The 23303-nt window shown below is 41.9% G+C and overlaps 1 protein-coding gene across 1 annotated transcript in view; it reads right to left on the bottom strand.

Annotated features, from left to right (window-relative positions):
• SPIDR (scaffold protein involved in DNA repair) overlaps nucleotides 1-23303 on the bottom strand; it is a 193757-nt gene that overhangs the window by 3246 nt on the left and 167208 nt on the right. Inside the window, 8 exon segments of the mRNA XM_054180137.1 lie at nucleotides 1811-1864; nucleotides 2368-2482; nucleotides 4478-4571; nucleotides 8584-8736; nucleotides 9891-10089; nucleotides 13946-14005; nucleotides 14100-14243; nucleotides 16854-16941. Coding sequence (XP_054036112.1) covers nucleotides 1811-1864; nucleotides 2368-2482; nucleotides 4478-4571; nucleotides 8584-8736; nucleotides 9891-10089; nucleotides 13946-14005; nucleotides 14100-14243; nucleotides 16854-16941 — 907 coding nt within the window.

A 23303-nucleotide genomic window follows, 5' to 3' on the forward strand; every position in this document is an offset into this window, starting at 1 on the left:
TGCACTTGTACAGGTATGTGATACTCACATCTATGGCCTAGGTCAAGGTATAAACAGCCCTTTTCTTTTTTTCTTCCCTAGATTATTTTTACCCCTGACTGGTTCCACAGTCCAGTTCACCATACAGCTGCACAAACATCTGTACTGGTGTAACAGAAGGGCTGCCACTAGTTCAGGAACAAGTGGCCAAGGCCAATGACAGCTCAGGCCAACTACCCTGCCAAGAGAAATTCTCACAAAGCCACACCCTTAGAAAATCCAGCAGCACTGGCACCAAAAAATGCCAGCCCAAGTGGTATGTCTTGTGATTAATCTTTGTTGAGATGTGCTGGTTTTGAGATGCAGTGGTTCAGGGAGGGAAACATGTATGGAAAAAAAAAAAAGGAGAAAATGATCTCTGCATTTCAGCTAGGGGAAAAAAAAAAGTAGTTTCTAAGTTGCCAGACTTCTGAACAGGAGCACTATAAAAACTGAAGCATGAGAAAGAGGTTGTTTGAATTCTAATAGCTTGAAAGGAACGACATTTTGTCAGCCTGTAACCATCCAGACACAGCCTGTAAAACTCAGCAAGACTTAACTGCTATTAAAAGAGCAAACATATTTTGCACATTTCTTGTATCTCTTTCCTTAAATGAAATATGCACCCTCCAGCACAAGAAAAATCATTTACAATTGCAGAGCAAAGTTCCACATTAAATACTAGCCTTGAATCCCATTAAAACCACGCAGCATGTAACAGCAAAATGCTAGGAGACTGTAGGGCAGGGAAAGCAGAATGACCTCCAGTATGTGTCACCTTACCTGGGCTGATTAAAGGAGACAAGGAGCTGCCCTTTGCCCCCTTCCACACACAAAGGTGAGGGGAGATCTCAGGATGCTAATTGGGTCTAACCAGCCTCTGAAGGTGCTGCTCCTTCGCTGCTGACCATCCAGCAGCCAATGCCAGGCAGGCACCTGTGTACCTGGGTGCCTCCCTCACCTGTGATAAATCTGGGTCACTGTGGCAAAAGTCAGGGTTCTTCTGATATCTCAGATTAAAGAAGTAACTACTTTGTGATGACATAAACTGTACTTTAGCCCCTGGATCCCTGTGGCTCACGCCTGGTTCATTCATACAGTCATAAAGTCTTGTATTTTGCACATTTCCCTACTATTCCTGCCTGCCAGCAGTTTCAATTCAGGAAGCAGTTGTGGTTTATAGGGTTTAGAAGCCCATCCCAAAAAGGTGGGATGCTTGGACTGTATCTTTGCTGTCTTTGGATCCTCAGCCAGAAAACAGAGGAAAGCCCATGGCAGCTCTGGATGCCTGGACACAGTGCTATGTGCAGGCAGCTCTGCAGACCCACAGCTGAGCTAAAGCTTTGTACACATCTCATCTGTGGCATGCCCCTTCAAAAAAAGGAGGGTGCCAGCCTGATGGCAGCCCTGCGATAGCAGGGCATCAGCAGGTGGAAGGTGGGCTTGACAAAGGGTCCAGCCCACTCAAATCCCAGGCTGAAGGTGAGAAAAAAACCCATCATTTTTAATGGAATCTCCTACTGCTCCTAGTGCAGATGTGAAATGAGCTGCCTGGAAAGGCAGAATCTCCATCCTTGGAGGTTTTCAAGACCCTGCCAGACACAGTCATGGCCAACCTGTCCATGAATTTGCAATAGGCCAGGCTGAGTGGTAGGCTGGATGATGACATGACCTCCAGGAATCCTCATCCCTCTGTTCAAGTATCTTCCCACCTGATTCACATCTCCTGTACTCTGCCTCTACAGAAAGTTATGTAGTTTAACTTAATTTTGTCAACATTCATTATACCTACCCCATCCTCACTGGCAGAGGACATCAGGAGGGAAGAGATTGTCTTTTGTAACAGCTGGAAGGAGAAAATCAACAGGTTTTGTTCATTACAAAAATCTCATGCATGCAAAGCTGTTCTGTTTGCAGGTTAAAACAGCCACATTGAACAAAGATTTATCATTTTAATATAGAATGGGCTTGCTTCTCTGGCAAAGAAAGCAGAGGAGAGGTGACAGAGATGATGTTCAAAATGGGACTCCAAAAATACACATTCCTTTCAGGCTGTGGAGACTGAGGTTTCCCAAGGCCCTACCCAATAAAACCCTTCAGCTGGACCATAAACCAGCTTGCAAACCTCAGGGTGAACTCAGTGACTGTATTATTTGAGTAAGATCTGGGAATTGGGTTCTGAGTCCAATGAAACACAGCTTTAGTATCAGATTAAATTATGGGATATTCTTACATCTTGCAATTGTTCTCCTGACAGAGCTGTTTACAAAAGAGTGGTGTAGAGTGCCCATGTGCCTACAGCTCTAGCCTTGCTTTACTCAATTCACAGAAGCTCAGTTTGTGCCATACCTTTACTTTTACTGTACTTTGAGGTCGAGATGGACATCTCAAGAAGACTTCCAGCTGCATTTTCATGACTGGTGAAGTGACAACTTCAGAGCACTGGCTGCAATATATCAGTCTTCTGAAACACACAAATAATGATGGAAAAAACAGGGGAGAAATGGGAAAACTATCAGTCATAAATCCAAACACACAAAACCCCAGCTGGCTTATTCTCTAAAATACTCTGCTGGTGGCCCTTCAGTAGGAAATTCCTGCTAGGGATCCAGTTGATAAATGCAAATAGAGCTCTTCTGTTGGTAGAGCTGAGCAACTCTCTTGGAGGACCTAAACTCTTCTAGCAGAAGGATCTTCCCATTAAAGGTTTTGGCAGCATTGGGGGGGAAGGAGAGGGGAGGTTGCTGTTTACAGTCACCCCACTTGAGCAAATATTCACCTCATAACCTTCTGCAAGCTTTGGCACAAGGAAACCTCTAGTATAGATTTGACTTATTGGTTTAGGCCCTCGTTCAGCAAACGTTCAACATCTTCACCACACACTTAAGTCATGTGCATAAAATTAAGCTCAGCTATAAGTGCTTGTTGGAATAACATCTTAAGCAAATATTGGTGCTACATTGTTCTCCAAATGAAGCAAAAGTGTCCTTCACAGCAGAGACTTTTAAAATATATATTGAACTACACTGCTGTGTGAATGTACACACACACACCCCGGTCTAGTCTAGCCTAGTCTAGTCTAGTCTAGTCTCTTCTCTTTTTGTGCATGATAGCATAGTGCAGGACAGCTTGATTTTTTATTTTCAGCCTTCTCCCTGGCCCCAGAGGCTATACAGAACAAGGCATAAGCATTAAAGCTTCTTATATTTAGGAATATGTTAACTATTCCACTGGGATCAAGCTCACCCAACTTCTCCTTACATTTTTTGTAAGAGCTTCCCTTTCCCTCTTTTTACACTCTAACTGCTCTTATCCTCTTGTGTTTTTCTCCCATCAGGTGTCTCAGACTGTGCAAGAACAAGCTGGCTAAGCAGCTGGAGGGAAGGCTTTCCAAGCAGGGTTAGCATTTCAGGTGGCAACAGGTCCTGCAGGATCAATCTTTACATTTCACAGTATCACAGGTTCACCAAGGTTGGAAGAGACCCCAAGGATCATCAAGTCCAACCTGTCCCAACAGACCTCACAACTAGACCATGGCACCAGGTGCCACGTCCAATCTCCCCTTGAACACCTCCAGGGACGGTGACTCCACCACCTCCCTGGGCAGCACATTCCAATGACGAACGACTCGCTCAGTGAAGAACTTTTTCCTCACCTCGAGTCTAAACCTCCCCTGGCACAGCTTGAGACTGTGTCCCCTTGTTCTGGTGCTGGTTGCCTGGGAGAAGAGACCAACCCCTTCCTGTCTACAACCACCTTTCAGGTAGTTGTAGAGGGCAATGAGGTCACCCCTGATCCTTCTCCAGGCTAAACAACCCCAGCTCCCTCAGCCTCTCCTCATAGGGCTGTGCTCAAGGCCTCTCACCAGCCTCGTTGCCCTTCTCTGGACATGTTCAAGTGTCTCGATGTCCTTCTTAAACTGAGGGGCCCAGAACTGGACACAGTACTCAAGGTGTGGCCTAACCAATGCAGACAGTTCACTCCCAGAATTATTCCACATCCTTTTTTAAAGAGGATTTCACACTAAGTGAATAGCAGCAAAGATCACAGTTCAATGTAAAAATGAGGTGAGCTGGTGGTACACAGGCTAATGAGGTGGGGAGACAAGCACAAGAAACTACTTCTAATGGATCTTAAAACCAGACTTGTGATTTGTGGGGATGTTTATTGAAACTGGTGTAATGCATTAGGCTGTGAGATCTTTATAAGCAACACTGTGAAGAAAAAAAAAAGTGATAACTGCAAATTCAAACCATGTCATATCTGCTTGTATCTTTCTTAATAAATTAATCTAACCTTGCAGGTTTTATCAGTTCATCAGCAATAAAAATACTACGTCTTAGTTGTAGGAAGGAACAAAGTGCAGCCTGTGCCTGCAGGAAGCTCATTGCATCACCTACTGCTGTTATGGCTACATCTGCAGAACACCTGGAGTGCTCTGGAGCATGCTGACTCTTACCTGTCCTGGGGACACAATTCCAACTTTCCATTGCCACATCTGTCACAGGTAGGCCAGGAGAAAGCAGTGCTCTCATTAACTCCAACAACAGTACCTGCAGAAGATGACATTCTTACAGAATAGGAGTGACAGCAAACAGTCACCCCTGGCTTCACAGCAGCTTTGACCCTTTTTGACCCTCAGCTCAAGAATAAGTCTTGTCACAGCCAGGCATCAGCTCTTTCAACAATCTCACTCCCTCTCTCCTTCAAAACTCAGGTGACAGCATGGCAAAGCATGTTGCATTCTAAAAATATCAGGTAGATAATTGATAACTAACTTTCCAAACTGGTTCAGTTCCTTCAGTCTGAGTTTTACTGGTTTTCTGATTTATTTTTGTTTGCTTCCTGTTGTTTCCTTTCTGCTCCTCTGATGTTTCCTTGGCAATCAGCAGCTATAAAAATCATCAGGTTGGATAGCTCGATATTGATATTTAGGAAACACAAACCAATGAGAAGATTCAATCCCTTTCCAAAACAACCATGCAGGTTCAATCCCATTAACAATGGAGTTATTCTTCATTTATACTGATTTAACAGAGATTAGATCTGGCCCACAGATTTAAGTGTGTGCAGAAGAAGGGATTGCCAAAGATACTTTGGACTAATACAAAAGGGCCTTGCTAGTTTTGGCAAGACAGAATACAGTCAGAGTTTTATGAGAAGCCAATAAAGAGTGTATTATGTTTTACAGTAATCATATGCTGAAATTATGAGCATTATTTATGGAGAAAATCCTTCTAAGCACTTAAAAGCACACAAAGTGGATCACCTGTAAGAATGAAACCACACTAAAACAAACCCTTGTTGGTGCAACGGAAGCATAGACTAAAAATTCCAGCTCCTACTGAGCAAGAATCTCACAGTTTTATACCACATCCAATAAAAGAAACCCTGGGAGAATAGGAAGCTTTTACACTGTCTGGTCTGTAAGACAGGGAGTTAATCCCTTGTTTCCCTGGTTCTCCTGACAGGAAAGAGGGAGCAGCACATAGACAAAACTGTAAGTTTCTTTGGGAATTCCAAGGACAGCAAGTCTGAAGATCAGGAAAGGCCTGCAGTGATAGGATGAGGGGCAACGGTTTCAAACTAGAGAAGATTAGGCTTAGATTTGATGTTGGGAGGAAGTTCTTTACCATGAGGGTGGTGGAACACTGGAACAGGGTGCCCAGGGAGGTGTTTGAGGCCCCATCCCTGGAGATATTCAGGGTGAGGCTCAACAGAGTTCTGGGCCACTTGATCTAGTTGAGGATGCCCCTGCTAACTGCAGAGGGGGTTGGACATTTGGAGGTGCCTTCAAGCCTCAAAACCACCACAGAGGGAAACCTAAAAAACCCTACCCCTGAGTAAGGGTGTTGGGTATGAAAATATCTAATGTCAAAATTCAATTACTGGTGGTGAGTCATAGACTAGGCAAATATAATTAATCAAGTAATAGTCCAACATAACATATATGGTATAGACTAACTGGAGTTTGCTCCTAAGTATGGTTAAGAGAGAAAAAACAGCTCTGTATGAACTGCCAACATTGAAGTCATCCTGACTGCTGCTATATGGCAAAAAGAGATTGCAAATTACTGTGCCAAGCATAGTGACAGGAAAATGACTCTATTAACTCTGAAGCTCACAGGTGAGAACCACAGACTCATCTCTAAAAGAATAATAAACTTTCCAATAGAAAGCAACCACAGGTTTCCACTGATCTGTTGAAGAGTGACACTCCATTCCAGAGCTGATGGGATTGGATCTCTCTGAAACAAGGCTGTCTGACAAAGTTCTGCTTGGATTGCAACACTGTGCTTTTGAAGCTGCTTTTGAGGCTGGACAAGCTGTAGAATTGTACCAGGATGCTCAGGGTTCAGCTTTGAGCCTGAGTTACGACTGGGGGAACTTCAGAGGCTGGCAGGAACATTCAATTTATATGCCTTCCCCAAACCAATCAATCTACCCAAAATCTGGCAGGCAGCATGGCCTGTGTCCCCTCTCTGGTCCTGGCACTCCTGGAAGCTCTGACACTGTGACCAACTGCTGTACCTGTGGACAGGGACTTGAATGACAACCTGCATTTTTCAGTGGTTGCAAAGAAGTTTTTCTAGAGAAGGCTGAGCCTGCTGAATCCCTGAGAGCCAGGTGGAGCATCTGTGACTGCAAAGGAGCAGGGAGGAGCACTCTTTCAAGAAGGGGTGAAGCCTTTGCAGTCTTTTTTTGAGTGTTGAGAGCAGGGCCAAAACCAGCACACGTAGGTGACCAAAAGTACAGGAAGTGAAAGGAGGGCACAAAACCCACGAATGAACAAGGTAATCCTGCTTCTCACTGAAAACCAGATGAACAGCTCCCTCAGTTAAGAGACAGAGACACTGAGTGACTTCTGCAGATGACATATTTTCCTTCGTGGGTTACCCCATCAAATACATACCCTCCCTCCAGCAAAGCAGGGGTAATGCTGCTAGTGTCACTTCTTCAGTAGAAAGATGGAGGCAGTAACTATCTGAATTTCAAAACACTGGTTTCATGTCTCAAGTGCTATTAACTAATTTTAGTCACACATAAAAATTATGATCTATATTTAGCATTAACATAGGTACACTTTATATTCTATGCTGGTACCAAGGTGTGGGAACGTACTGGGAACAGCTACCCTGGACAAGTTTCAGATTAAGCAAGACAAGGCTGCAGGATTAATTTCTCCTTTTGTCATTCTTCCATCTGAAGTACAGAACAGGGAAAGGGTGACACCTCCCATATGTGTAAAGTAAGTACTTGTTTATACAACAGATCACAAAGGAGTATTTTCTTTCTGCTGGAAAAAGAAAGGACAGGGAAACGTTTGCTTTATCCTGCTATGTACACCGTCAGTGGGACTAAAGACAACAGGCACTTCTCATAGCTATAAAATTAGGAGTGAAGAAGTGATAATTTTCAGCTTTGGAGAGGTTAAACAAAAAGCTGAAAGGTATTTCACACCCAGTGACAGAAATATCTTTCAAGTAACTCACACTATAGGTGTGAGATGTACACAACACAAAGGCACAAAGCGAAGTGCCTCTAGCTGTGCTTGGTTTCCATCCTGCAGTGTGAAGAGTTCAAGATCTGTCAGTGCAAGGTGCCCACATACTTGTCACAGAGGTATTGCTACCTTGTGGCTCTGCCAGGAGAGAAGTATGTTTAGAACACCTTTGTGTGGCTTCAAACTGGGTTTTTTTCAGTGCATCACATTAGAGCTGGAAAGATTAATTTGTAACCCTTATTTGCCATTATTTAAAACTAATTTCAAGTGCTCCAGTGAAAACTTGGAGGTGTAAATGTGAAATAGCATCAAGAATTTTCTACAAGGGCTACTGGAATCCCAGGAGTTACACTAAGAGGGGAACTGCCTTTAAAAGCCAAGAGTTATTGGGCTTTTAAGGACTTTTCCCCTAGAGACAATCTACAACTGGGAGGCTTAAGAAACTGACTGGACCTAGCATTAGAAAATGCACAGTAGGAAATGTTTCTGCATGATTAGGAAACGACAGAAAATACATTGTAAGAAATGTTTCTGCATGGTTAGTGGTAGGACTGAAATATTAGACAAAGCAGTGATCCAAAGTGGCTGGTGAGCAAATATTGGCCGAGTTACGCTAGATGACTATGGTGAAATATTAAATTGTCCCATTGCAGCAAAGCTCCAGGGAAATCAGACACTAACCCCTGCCCTTCAGGATCTGGCTAACACATCTTATTCATCTGCCTAAAAACTATTAGTATACCTTACTATTGCCAACATCAACAAGGCTGGTGTGAACAGACAGCTTCTGAAAGAAGACAGTGAAGGGAGGACTATAATAAAACAGATTGTGAATCAAACATTTATTCTGGGGAATGAGTGAGTGGGAGCAGATCTTGGCCAGCACGAGGCAAAGAGAACCCACAAAGAAGTTAAAAACTTCAATACCCTAATGACCCACAGCAGCGCTGCACTTTTTTATCCCTCCACGCTGTTTGTGCAGGAAATCAATACGAAGACCTAGAAGATTAAAGTAAGCACAAATAATTAACCACCTTCATTTCAGGAAAGGCCATACAAACCTCTCAGAGCACAAATGGAGTTGGCCTGTGTTGTAGAATCCAGCTCATCGAGTCTGACAGGGCCAGGCAGCTCACTGAGGTCAGCACCAGCAGCCGAGCACAAAAGAGGCTTTTGTAATAGGAGAACAGTACGTTCAACACAAATAATCCTACCTGCCAACAAAGACATTTCAACTCAGTACAGTAACAAGGAAAAAAGGTGACCATGTTAATTGTCATGGCCAATAAAGACAATGATCTCTGCCAGCTACTAAACAGATGGATAGACTCCATCAAGCTTTCTCAATGACAAAGTGTTTTGCTTTCAGCGCTACATGCATCGTGCTCTCCTGACACTTTGCAGCTCCTGGGGAAGAAAAGGTGCTTTAAAAATCTGAACGTGGCAGAAGAGAGTCTGATTCCACCCTGACTCCATGCTCCCTGCAAAGCCAGCCTTGCTGTCTACTCCTTGGTTAGAAGGTTGGGCACAGCTTTGGGTGCTCTTGTTGCAAAGATTACAGGGTAGGTGCCTGCAATGCTTCATTCTCCAAAGCAGAGAGTTTTGCTTCAGGACACAGGTTGACGCTTCCAGTCCACGTCCATTATGGAAGTGACTGAAGGTGAGAGACATGAACTACTCATGCAGGCACCATACAGAACCATACCTGAACTTTTCAGTAACTCAGAATGAATGCAAAGTTGTATTGGGGTGAAGAGGATAGAGAAGAGTTTGGAAAAGTTCTTTGCCTAGGGTCTCGGTTCACCCTCTTACTCCTTGCAAAGGTTGTAAATTCAATAAAACAAGTTTCTGCAAGAGTATCAAAACAGATGAAATCAACTTTCTTAACAGAATAGACTGTTAGAGTTGGAAGGGACCTACAAGGATCATCTAAGACCAACTGTGAGAGTCTGAGTCTTCTGTCAGCTAGCAAATTTGATTGATGCTGGTCATTAGATTCAATGCCAGCAGGGAAGACCGACAGAGATATTGGTGGACGTCCGCAAAGGTCACTAAATTCACCTTTATGTTGAAGCTCAAGACAAAACTGTGAAAGAAAGAAACCTTACAGGAAAGCTCTAATTACAACCCCTTTCAAATTTCCTCCCAAACCTGCCACGTCTCCTCTTCACCTGACAACAAAAGTCTCTGCAAGTCATGTATTGCAGTGTCAGAGATTAGAATCATAGACTCAATAAGGTTGGAAAAGATCTCAAAGATCATCAAGTCCAACCTGTCACCCAAGACCTCATGACTACTAAACCATGGCACCACTAGGATGCTGTTTCAGTTTGATCCCCCCTGCTTCAGACCCCCATGTACAGCTCACCATTCCCCCACAGTGCATCCTTGAAGAAGATGAATCGTGAGGCAGCACCCAGGGCGTCTGTGATTCCTGCGCTGAGAACGCAGGATGCAGCGACTGACACAGCCACAACTCTCGGGGTGCCGCGGACCGCATCTTGCAATGTGCAGTCAGTCACAAACAACCACATCTCTCTCTGGCTTACAGGAACGTGGAGTTTTGGCTATGATTTGAGAAAAACAAACCAACCACAATACAAAATTGGGACGCAGTTGTTAGTTTTCAGGTGAAGGAAAGGCTAAAATGACACCATCACGTGTAAACCACTAACTGACAGAAGTTATTGCATTTAGGGCTTGTACTGGAGAATGAATTAAAGCTTTTTTATTATATTTATTATAATATTTTTCATGATTTCTATTTAAAAAAATTATTTCTATCTTTTCATTATTTCTATTTTCCCCATTATTTCTATTTTCCCCATTATTCCTCACTGCAGGCAGAAACATCCCTACCTTAAATCATCTTTCCAGGGTTGACCCACTGGAATCTTGGCTTCATCCCAATCAACTACCGCCCTTTATCATAATTCACTTAGACTTTAAAACACGTTTTCTTCTTAAAAATATGATATATTTGTATCATTGTGGCAGTTTTAGGCTGGTGCCTAGGAAAACTTTCCACAGATTTGAATAGAAAGGGGTAGAATGTAAATAAATTACCATTGGATGGAAAAGGGAAAATAATGTTAAGGTGATGGAGTCAATTGGAACAACGACTTCAATATTATTATTTTGTTTTTTTCCTTTAAAAAAGCCCAGCAAGGATAATGCTACTACTGACAGAACTCCTGTGTGAGCAAATTTTTCCATGCACTGTTATCTGATTCCCAAGAGCATCAGTCCTTGGCTAATAGCTCCTGCCCAGTCCTTGGCTAATAGCTTCTGTCCAGTCCTTGGCTAATAGCTCCTGCCCAGTCCTTGGCTAATAGCTCCTGCCCAGTCCTTGGCTAATAGCTGCTGCAAGTTGCAAAGCTGGAGTGTTTTTCTTTCTGTTGAACAAACATCTCTAACTGTGTGAATGATGCACAGGAACAGGAAAATAGATAAATCAAAAGTAAAGGACACAGGGACCTGTGATGACAGTGGAAGTGTTCTGCCTAAGGCAGCTATAAAAGTACTGTGGTGTGACTAAATGAAGGTACATCACAACTACTGATGTCACTACTGATGTCACACCCAAAATACCTACATTTCATCTCAGCCTTCATATCTGGAAGTAATTATGGCCAAATCAGTCGTGGGTTTTGTCTTTTTCACACTGGGATGAGGAACAAGACAGACTGAACAGACATTACAGACACTCCAGGGATTACTCCGTCCAGGGTCTCTAACAAATTCAGATGGGTTACAATTTGATACTTTTCTCCTTTTTTTTATAACACAGCTTTTATAATATCTATTTGAATTTTCCCATGCTTTAGGGGGAAAAAAAAAGGGGCTTCAAAGCAAAGCAAATGCCACATTTAACAGCCCAAGCAACTGGCAAATTTTAAGACTGCAATCTCTTATAGTAACAATTTATGTTAATAATTTAAATATTTAAGTAAGATTCAATTCCTTTCTTAGTTTAAAAACTTTTGGCTACTGTTTTTAATTAGCCTGCCAACTAGAAGTTCACACTTGGAACTTTTAAAGGAATATTAAACTCTACAAAGATTGGAGAAACACAGAGCACAGAAGGATTTTCTTCTCACAGTCCCTTGTCTCTAGGATGAAGTAATGCAACAAGAACTCAATTTTTCTTTCTCTCTTTGACTGAATTCAAACCTTGAGACTGTTAACCACACTAAAATTAGATTTTTGTTTGTTTTGTTTCTGTTTTATGCTGGCAGCTCTTCCACCAAATGCATTCATTTTAAATAACAACTGGGATAATTCATAACTCAGTGACTACAGCTATGCCTTAATACGATATATGCTGCCTATGGCAGTGCTGCTGTTTCTCTCCCTACATTTGAGTGCCTCCTCTGTGGAGATAGCACTAGGACATCTTCAAAGAAAGAATTTTTACAGCTGTCCCATGAGAATTACTAACACATTAAAAGATGGCTCTCAGAAGAAGCATCCAGAAAGTAAATAACAACAACAACAAAAATCACAAGTTAGTATAAAATCATCATCTTGCTATGTGTGACAATTTGTTCTGAACAGAGAGGACACAACAGACAAATAGCAGCAGGAATGAGTTATAAGGAAGGACAGCTCCTTAACCACAGATGGAATATATTTCCTCATATTCCTTCTGTACCACAGTACAGATTCTGAGTAAAAATAAAAGCGTGCTTCCAGTCCTCCCTCACACAAATGAAGTGTCTCGGAATACTTCAGAATAAATCTTGGAATAAATACTCTTTTACAACATACATTTGAATTAGCTCACCTAGCAGATGGGCTAAGAGAGAGAAATCTGCAAAATAAACCAAATCACAGCCCCTTCCTCACCGACTACCACTTGATGGCTTTGCCTGTGAAGGGTATGTCCTCTTGGCAAAGGCAGCTGCAGTAAACAAGCTGCTGTTCACAACCACCTTCTGGGAGGATTAGGCAAGGAATACACTACCAGCAGGTCAATCCCTTTACATTCCTAGAGCAGCTATTCAGCAGTTATCCAAAAGTTATGCAGAAGGATACATTCTATTGCTTTTCCAGCATTCCTTCCATAAAATTATAAGCCCTCATGTGGTTCACTAAGAAAATTGAGTGCTTACAGTTCAGTAAGTGATTAGCCACTAAAAAACTCCAGCTAAGAGACTTCCTAGCAGCAAGAAGAAATCACAGAGCTGTTTTTCCTTCTAGACAAGTTTCCATTTTTCAGACTCACATCTGTTCCTGCGTGCCCATCTCTCCTCTAATTTAGCAATGATGTTTTCTACACAGAAATACTGATGACCCACAGCATCTCAGATGTAGACATTCCTAAGTACAAAAGGGTTTGGCCAGGATACCACTAGTCTGTGATTTTCTTTTCTTTTTGAACAGTAGAGTTTTCTTGTCAACAGAAGTTTATGCATATATGTGGCCATCTTTCTGTTAGCACCCTAAAGATCCCACCGAGCCAGCCTTAATTTCACCTTTGCAAATGCTCTGTTAAATTCTCCCCTGGTTTGGAGAAGAACCCCAGAGGTAGCCCTCATCATCTCAGGAGTTAAAAGTACTCCCTGCCTAAAAATCAAATAATAATTCATTGGCTTTTGAAGCAAAAGGGCAAGACCTAAATTAAATTTATGTCTCGCTCTGGTGGGAAGCATCTCCAGCTATTTTGCTGGCTGTTCTGGAATTCCTTTGTCTTTGGTTCATATGCTTTGATTCCCCACTTTGTTACTTGTGAAGCTGATGGGCAACTGCAAATTTTTCTCCTATGCTGAGGACCCAGTTGCCAGGAAAAAATAAATAAATCAGCAACAAAAATTTCCTTAAACTACTGAGGGAATCAGCAGCATTTTGAAAGAAAATTGTAGCGTAATTCAGAAACAAGTAAATAAAACATAATTATAAGCTTTCCAGCATAGCATGGATGGCAGATGTATTTACCTAAGAGTTCCTCCTTTCCACTAACTGGACCAATAAAAGCCAAATTTGCCTGAGGGGTTTCTACTGAAGTCAACAAAAAGTCCACAAACTTGCATGCAAAGAGCAAAACTATTTTCATATAACCATCATCTCCTAAATTCTATCCCCAGACACTCAACTGACTGGGAACTTTTTGCTATTTATTTAAGGACAGCATTTAGCTATAAACTGAGCCTCAACCAACTTCCTGCAAGGCCTCTGAGCGGTATTATCTCTGGTTTGACAGAAATCCATTCAGAAATAATTCACTTCCTAGTCTGGATGGTATTGAAACTAGGGGGGCAGCTCATTGTACCCATTCACAGGCATTTTAGACTTGGTGATACCTCTGCTCATATAGCTCTTGAAGACAATCCAAGAGGGTTTTGGGTTTTCCCCTGAACAAGGTAAATGCTGGCTTCTTCACACAAACATCATGTTGATTTTATCCTGAGTGAAAAACATTACCTGCAGCTTGAGGTACAGCACTTGTGCCCAAAAGCTACAACGTTCATTACAACCATGGATCTGAAAACAATACAAAACCAGGGAATGAGACAAAGATGATTCCAGAAATCCAGTGGTACAAAGCATTTGTTACCTGACTTGTAAAGCAGATTACCTGAAGAATGTCTTTTAGGCCACGAACGGCTGGTGGCTGGTACAAGTTAGAAACCGGTTCTTCCTCATCCACTTGCACATCCATTTCACCAGACTGAGCAGTAAGGATGTAACAGAAGCTGGGAGGAGGAAGATTGGTTGTCATCTATTAAAAAGTAAGGAAAAGAAATGTGACCTTAAAAAAAAATAATAAATAAAAGCACTTTCATTAGGCCACTTGGGTCTTGTAATCAAAGCCAAAACCAAACCACAGGATTTACATTTGAAGAGGGAGGGGGAAACAAAATTATATGGTTAATAACGACGACTCTGAAGCAGAAGCTGAGTTAATAAACCAACATCCACAAGTTGTAAGTGAAATCAGCTTGCCTCTATCACTCTTTCCACAATCTGCTATCGATCCCCACCACAAATAACATCTCATGATCTGGCACACTGGGCAAACGCTGCGACTCTTTCGCTTGGCAAACGCTGCGACCGTTTCAAGGTGCTGCTTGTTGGGTTTGTACTATTTTTATTACATGGTAGGAGTGCCCTGGTTTTTTTTTCAATTTAATTTAATTTAATTTAATTTTTTATTTAATTTTTTAAAAAACATCCTTAAATTTCCTGAGATTTGGGGACTTTTGCATGTGGGTGGGTTTTTTTGTGATAGTAAACAGCTGCCGAATGTTTAAAGCTGCCAAATTAAATGCAGGGCAGCAGGAGGAGATAATGAAGAACAGGAACACAACAGCCACGAGCACTGCTCTCTTTGTGTGAAGCCAGACTTTTCTTTCCCCCTTAAAAAGTGCCATGATGTAACAAGCTTTATCAATCACCACTTGAAGAGGTCCCAGGCTAGAAAGGCTTCTCAGAAAATACACAGACAATGCTAGAAAATAATGGTTATTGTGGATATGGTAAAATATTCTTCTGGCGATGTTTGCTTTAATAAAGCATTTCATGTAGTAGAAGAAACATGAATCTATTAAGAACTGCTTCCCACTCATTAAAGAAAACCAATCTGCACAAGGAAAAAATAAGCAAAATAAGTTGACACTCAAGATTTCTCTTTGCCTCTGACAGCACTGAAGAAGGTATTTGACTCTAGAGGTGGGTCCGAAGAAATCGGTCCCATAGATCTCTTCCCAACAGCTTTATCAGTGTGCTGGCAACATTATTTATGTACCTGTGTAGAAAACTTGCTCCCATAAAATTGTGCTCAAAACTATACTCTTTGGATCAAGAAAAATGTATCTCAACTCGTAAAACTCCACTCAGCCAAGAACCTGCAGAGCTGTGATCCTCCATGGAATGGAATTAGTAGGGCAGACCCAGGACAGAGGTGCAAATGACATGATTATGGCAAGTTTCCTCCAATTTTAGATTGCTAATAAAGCAGAGAAAATGAGGAACAAATGAGAGTCATAACAAGACTGAATAACATTGAAGAGCTTTACTCCATCCATGGATATTCCCATTCTGTTGTGTTTTAATCCACAAAACAATCCATTCCTCTGGGACTCCTGAAATGTCTAGATGACAGGGAGCTCAAGGAGAAAATAGCTGTTTCAGTCAGTGTCAGTCTTGGTTTTATATATAACCAAGGTCTGAACTTTTAATTCTTAATCACAAACCCCTGCACAATGCAAAGAACACTTCACACTGTGGAGAAAGATTCTCAGACCTCTGAAATGACCTTTACTGTTCCCTGGATTTGAAACTTGCTTATTTCCAGTGGTTTTTTCCCTTCCTTTTCTAGAACTTACATCCTGATTGACTCCTCTAGGCTCTTACACAATTTTTTAATACCACAAACTTCTCCCCCAAAAGAACAGCCTATACAAGAATGACAGGACAGACAAAGGCACTTGCCTCCCCAGAAGCTTCTCAAATGATTTCATCTTACCTTGACATGACAGAATTCCTTTTCAAATACCCAAGTTCAAGAAATAACTAAGGATGCAATATTAGGCTTGCAAATATACAGTAATGTACTTTAAATCCATTTTAACACCTCCCCACCACCTAAAAATCACACAAACATTCATTACTTCTTAGTAGATCATTTTTGTGTTCATCCTTTGGCTGTTCTCACGTGAGACAAGTACCTGTCAAAGTCACAGTATCACTGAATCACCAAGGTTGGAAGAGACCTCAAAGATCATCAAGTCCAACCTGTCACCACAGACCTCACAACTAGACCATGGCACCAAGTGCCACGTCCAATCCCCTCTTGAACACCTCCAGGGATGGTGACTCCACCACCTCCCTGGGCAGCCCACTCCAGTGGCGAAGTCATCCTAACTAGTAGGAGAATTGATTCCAGCAGTCAGTCTGATTTCACAGCATTTAAACTTCAGAAAGGTGCTTTCAAATCTAAGGCTGGAAAGTGCTTCCAAAGGAAGACAAAAAAACCCAACCAAACAAGCAAACGAAAGAGTTAATATCCTTGTGTCTGGATTTCTCAGCTGGCTCTGTTCTATCTAATATCTCTTCCCTCCAGCAAGAAGAAGAGAGGAACAATTTCTCTGGACATCCTACCATTCCAGCTCTAGAAGATTAATAAGAGGTTAATTAGACCATTTTGGAAGGATGCTGCTGATTCAGAGGGCTTCAGGTTAGCCCAGGAGCTTGCCAGGAACAGTAGAACAAAACTCGGTAGCTAAAGAGGGGAAGAGAATCGATTCCCAAAGTAAACATGATTACACTACCAACAAAAATAGCAGTTGTGGGTGGAAAAAAAAATCATTTCCATAACAGCAAGACTTACCATTTCAGAGTCTTGACTTTGTCCAGGAACTTTTACAGGCACTACTGGAGGCCACAGGCTGTCTATCAGACTAAAAAGTCCTAATGCCCTTCAAAAAGACCAACAAAAGCAGGTTTAAAATGTTTTCCAGTGTTACAGTTTAAAGGATTCATTTAGAAATATAATTTAAACCATTGCATGATTATGAAAACAATTTCAGATCATATTTGTTTTCGAGAAGCTGGTCTTGATTTGGTCTAATTAAGTCTCCATCATCTGTGCTGCAGGGTGGAGAGGGAGGGAAGGGATGCATCACATTCAGCGACAAGCAAGTTGTATTTAATCCTTTGCCACGAACAGCCTGCTACATGGTAGAATTCAGGGGAACTGGGGTAAATGCTAGCCTGAGAAGGACACAGATCATGAAAAAACCCCAAAGTGCTGCTTGTAACATTTTCATTTCTTGCTTTTCTCTAACAGCCGGTTGTAACTGCTTGCAGGGAAGGCATTGTCAGATAGAGACAGGGATAATTTGTTTCTCTTAAGTACATGTGCAGAGAGCAGCCTCCTTCCTACACAGCTGCTCATCTAGTTGTGATTTTTATCCATTTATTTTGTGCATTTCCCACTTTTAAATCAGAACCAAACACAAAATTAACAGCCCGGCATATTAAGGTAAACCGCTGCAGACTCTTTAGCTTCAGCAAACAGCGCTGTCATTTGCAGCAGTTCAGTGGCTGCCCTGGCATCCCGGCTGGAGAGGCACAAATATCCAAGGGAGAGGCTAAGAAAACAGATGAGGGAGGGGAAATAGCTGCAGATAACCAACTTGAAGAGGCATGCATTTTTCAGTTAAAGCTCCCAGTTATCTTGTCCTAGTTCTCTGTTCTGTGTGGTTGAAGCACAGAGATCCGGATTTTAAACCCACACTGCCTCCAAGAACAAGTTTTCTGTTCCTCCAGTCAAGAAAGCCACTATTTCTGAAACAGCTCCAAAAAATGAAGTCCAAATCTTGCTAAAAGTAACCTTAGTAATGTTTAGAAGGAAATGGCATTCTCTGGTACAGGGCTGCAGCACTTTGCAGTATGCTGCTTCTCTTTGAGAGGTCACAGAAACTTCTAAAGTTCTGCTTTTAGCTCACTTCTGCTTAAGCTTATTTATTTCTGTATTTCCCTAATCCTTCTCCAGATTCTCAAGTGCTGACGCTTTGGGTGACTATGGGCAGTGAATTTCTTCCCATGTTTTTCCATAAAGCACCAGGTATCATCTATGAGTTGGTGCTAAGAGTGATGCCTTTGCATCAGCACTGCAAGAAGGTTTATGGATGTACATCTCAGAGAGGGTCTTGTGGAATAAAGCTTCACAGTTCAGGTAGGAAGCCGGCAGTTTGTAAAGATGATTTTGCTGCCTGTAGTCGTGTTCTCCCCGCTAATGAACACACCAGAAACACAAAAAATGTTGCTCTGTTGAAGAAAAAAAAAAAAAATCTTTCTGACTTACGGCATCATTGCTGAGTTCATCAAAGGAGAAGGCTCAGCTCAGAGCTTGGGGGCTTCTGTGTTTTAACAGAACATTACAACATAGAAAGCAACGCTTTGTAGGTACGAAAGAGACTTCACAGCAAATCGATCACTTCTTGAACCCTTGATTGGGGTGAGATTTTCTGTCTTGTGTCTGGGCCAATGTCCAGAGAAACAAACTGGTCCTGCTAACTTGGACATGAAAAAAAGAGAGTTATAGAAAGAGAGGCAGCTACAGCAGTGTCCTTCCTCACACGACACGCAGCACGACAGAGCATGGGTAAGACTGCACCACAAACTCTGCCTGTGTGTGTGCACAGAGGTCACACACTTAGCAGCTCAGAGCAACTAAGCCACACTGCTGCAGTGCAGATATAGCCACGGCTCCACACAGACTTTACACTGATCTCTCATCTGTGCTTTTAAGTTTGCACAAGGGACAGGAAGTTGTCCCTTCTTCTTCAGCTCTCTTCCAGCTTGCTACCCCTTATCAGAATATCTAAGACATATGGTGCTTTGTTTTTATTACTTGTGTCCTTTTGGAGAAGGTCATCTAGTGCTTGAACCAGGAACTCTTTATTAGTAGTAAATGACAATATTTGTTAATACGACATCAAAACACTGAAAATCATAGAATCGCAGAATTGTTGGGGTTGGAAGGGACTCCAAGGATCAACTCATTCCAACCCCCCTGCCATGGGTAGGGACACCTCACACTACATCAGGTTGCCTAGAGCCACATCCAGCCTGGCCTTAAAAACCTCCAGGGATGAGGCTTGCACCACCTCCCGGGGCAATCTGTTCCAGCGTCTCACCACCCTCATGGTGGTGATACATTACATTATATAGAAGTACTTTTGATTCAGTATGGATATGCCTTAGTTATTCTCCAACACTGGTTACTAAACAGATTCATGACAGAAGCACTAAAGATACAAGCAGCAGTCTGTGCTTGTTAAAGAGAAGAAAACTCAGGAAGGAAAGTTAATTTCTGATACATAAAGCAGTCATAAAAAAGGACAACAACAACAAAAAAGCAAATATCCAAAACTCCAGTGTGCTTACAGAAATTATCCTTTGAGTGGAACTCAACTTTTAGCCACAGCAATTACCAAAGTGTTTCAGGACCTGAAAACCTCAGAGCCGGGGGTGGCTCTTGTAGATGGCAGTCTTTTTGGAGGAGGGAAAACCAAAGGAAGGAAGTTAAGACTTCCTTGCTCTGCAGAGAGTTCTTACTATTACATTTCCTGTCAGCATCTAGCAGTTGACAAGCCAGTTAGCGGTGGTCCTCTCTCTGAGTGCAAAGCAGACAGTGAAGAGTAGAGGAAAAAGGAGACAGGAAAAAAAGAAGAAAGAAAAGCCTCAGGCTCAAGTGACCAACGCTACAGACAAATACAGGGGGATTGCACATTTCATTGCCTAACATTTGAAAGTTTAAAGTGACAAACAACAGAAACCAACTTTGTTTGAAAATGCAGACATTTCTCAGACAAGCACAATACTGGTTGTGGAACTCAACATTCAGAGTCTACCTACTTTAGAGGAAAATACCACAGATAGTACAACCAGCCGTGAGTTAAAGGCTGGGTGAAGTGCCAGAGCTTAGGAGTATCCTTCAAAGTGGTTTACCCTACCCAGCAGAAATGTGGACTTTATCACTATCCATGCAGCAGCAGCACCTTCCTTTGAAACTTGCTGATAACTTTTTATCTTTTGGGATAAAATTTGTACAGACCCTTTAATGTTCTGCATTAAAGTATTTCTTCCTTCTCCTTCCATTTTTAAATTGATGTCATCTTTCTGACCTGCTGAACAGAAACTCTTCATGTTTCTAGATTGTAAGAAAGCACAAAGCAGCAGGGAGGTCTGCTCTGTTCAGCAGTAAAACAGCTCAGTGCTTGGCAAACAAGGTGAAAAGACACAAACTGTCCAAATTGTTATTCTGTATGGAACTCCAATCAGGGCTAACCCCATAAAATTAACCTTTTCCTCAATAAAGACATAAAGAAACTACTAAAGTTTCTCTCAGCTGATTGAAATTAATTTCTGGTAGGAAGCAGCAGACTATGTACTCCTTGAGGCATTTCAGTGAGTGCTCAGACCCTGCATCTAATTGCAGCCATTTAGTTACTGGTTATACTGGACATACCTGAAACACACCTGGGATCTATTAAAACAGAGAGGTTACATGGTGGTTGTACTGCATGCAGATTCTTAACCCAAATTCCTGCCTCTAGCAATACACCAGCAAAATCTCACTTCTTCTTTCTCAAGGGGTTGAATTTATAGGACTGACATATGAGGTAGTGGGAGGACAAGAGAGAGAACAGACAGCTCTATGGAGCCAACTCCACCAGCAGCAGATCAACAAACATTTTTTAGTCTTCTCTCTTTAAACCACCAGAGCTTTCTCCCTTTTTTCTTTTTCTTTCTGGTATCAAATGCAGTTCAGGGAACAGGAAAGGCTGGAGCCAAGTATGAATGAGAAGTGAAGAGAAAAGGTCTCAAGAAACAGACCCTGAACCATGTACAGGCTGTTAATTGGGTTGGACACGATGATCTCGAAGGTCTCTTCCAACCTGGTCTGGTCTATTCTATTCTATTCTATTCCTATTCTATTCTAATTCAGCTGCTACAATACTGATAATACTGATTCAACAGCCCCATGGACAGACACAGAAGAACTGCTGAAAATAAGCGACTGAGCAATCCATGGACTGCAAAGGGAAACATCACTTCCTCTACTGGACTAGAAAGAGAAGGATTTCCTGCAGAGACATTTGTGGGGAGTATGTTTTACATGGGGTATTGGAATTGTTCTGAAAAACCATCTAAATCAATGGAAGATCTTCAGATGATACTTGTTAAAGCACATGGGTATTCAAAGCCAATATTCCACACTAACAGAGTTTCAATGTAAGATTACTGTAGTTCTAATTTTGCACAGGACTGATCTTGGTCAAGACAGGACACAGTTGTGCGAGTTCTTATCCCATTTTGCTTTTGGAACACAAGCATTGTCTTACCAAGAGAAGCAACAGGTGTAGTTTCTTTAGCACATCTTACAGTATAGGTCCCATTCCAAAGACCAAGTCAGGTTAACAGGCAGGCTTTCACCTGGATGTAAAAATACCCTTTACTATAGATTTTTAGTTCTTGAAATGCAGCTTCAGCTTTCAGCTAGGACTTTAAAATTGCATTGACTAAAATGATGCTAAATAGCACTTGATAAGGAGGATTGATGATGATCTGGAAAATGGTAACAATATCAGTGGTCCACTGATGCAGAGAGCTTGAGAATCTCTTATATCTGTTAAGTGAAAATCACCCCTGGCTCATGGAGGGAGTAAAGAAGCACTCTGTCTCCATAGAAGAGATTACAATCCATCTGACTGTGGGACAAAAATGCATGTATGGGATCTTATTAGCCATTCCTGGCTGTCTCTAGACCATGTGCTTCAAAGGCACAAAACCCAACCAAACAAAAAAGGCATGACTTTTCCCTTGCATTTCCTACATTTTGTTCCCTTTTATCCATTTTAAAAGCCACTGTCAGAGTCCAGGAAACAAACAGTTCAAAATCCATCTCCTTCCAAAGAGTAATTGGTGTTCTCCAGAAAAAAAAAAAAGAAGAGGCAGCACTCTTTCTTGCAGGGCAGACCACATAGTCCTTATTCACTCATGTGCTGCAAGCCAAGGTTGGGCACTCACAGGCACATCCCATCATGTGCTTGGATATACCACTGGCTCTGGAAACCCACTCATCCAGTGGCAATGAGTTCTACAGCCTAATTATGCTCTCTGTAAATAACTAGCCCCTTATATTCCTTTCAGCTATGGCTTTAGTGTGGTTTCCATCACACCTAGGATGACATAAAACGTGTCCCAACGCTTGTAATAACAAGTTACAAAAGCAGAACTTAGGCTAAAACAATTAAGGGGAAAAAAAAATAACCCCCCTGAACAATTCCTCCCTCCCTCCCACCCACCCATCTTGTACAATGAAATCACGTTTTAACCACTGCACTGTCCCTGAAGCTACACCAGCCTTTTGCTTTTAATGTTTCCTAGCAGGGTTACCACCAGCACAGCTCCAGCTGAGCCACCAGCATTTGCAGCAGTGTGCCTCCTAATCGTCCTCAGAACAGCCAGAAGTAACTGACTGCTGCTTTGAAACAGAATTTACATTAGGCAAAGTCTGTCTCTTATTAGAGCTAGGCAGAGCACTGGAAACACCAGCAGCCAGTTGTAAAACTTCATTTGTATCCAGAATTCCAAAGCCATTATTTAATTTGCTGGGGGGGGGAGGGGGAAGAAGTCACTTAAAAACAGCAAAAAAAAACCCCAAATCAAATCAAAAGCCAACAAAATAATGAAATAAGAAGACGTGTTTGTTATTAAAGGTCCATAAAAACGCAAGGAGGCTTGAAATCCAAAGGGTCTGAAAATTAACACTGCAAGCACACATGAAAAGAAAAGCACACTGAATAGGGCTGGCTGGGAAACAACAATTCCATTTTGCTAAACATTTCAAGGCTTTGAAATGTGTTTTTGTTCCAATATGAAACAAAAAATGAGACTCTCTGAGCGTTTTCATGAAACGAGAATATGAGAGAGAGACAGAGAGAGAGAGAGAATGTTCGCTCCCTCTGGACCTGAGTGGGGGGGGGGGGGAAAAGTCTTCCCAACAAAATTGCCTCCAAAATAGATAAAGTTTCCATGAAACATTCTGGTTTTGATGAAACAGCATTTTTTCAACAGGAAAAAAACGTGTCAGCAGAAATATCCCAGTCGCTCGAGCGGCAAAGGCTTATCTACGGCGGATGCTTGTGCGAACAAATTGAGCCAATCTAATCACGTTTCTGTAGGTCCCCATGTGAACACTACATCAATTGCCTCAGAAAGACACTCCATAAGATACTTGATATATCTCTCTTTGGGTTTTTTTCTC

Source organism: Dryobates pubescens, chromosome 3 (genome assembly GCF_014839835.1).
Source record: "Dryobates pubescens isolate bDryPub1 chromosome 3, bDryPub1.pri, whole genome shotgun sequence".
NCBI classification, from domain to species: domain Eukaryota; kingdom Metazoa; phylum Chordata; class Aves; order Piciformes; family Picidae; genus Dryobates; species Dryobates pubescens.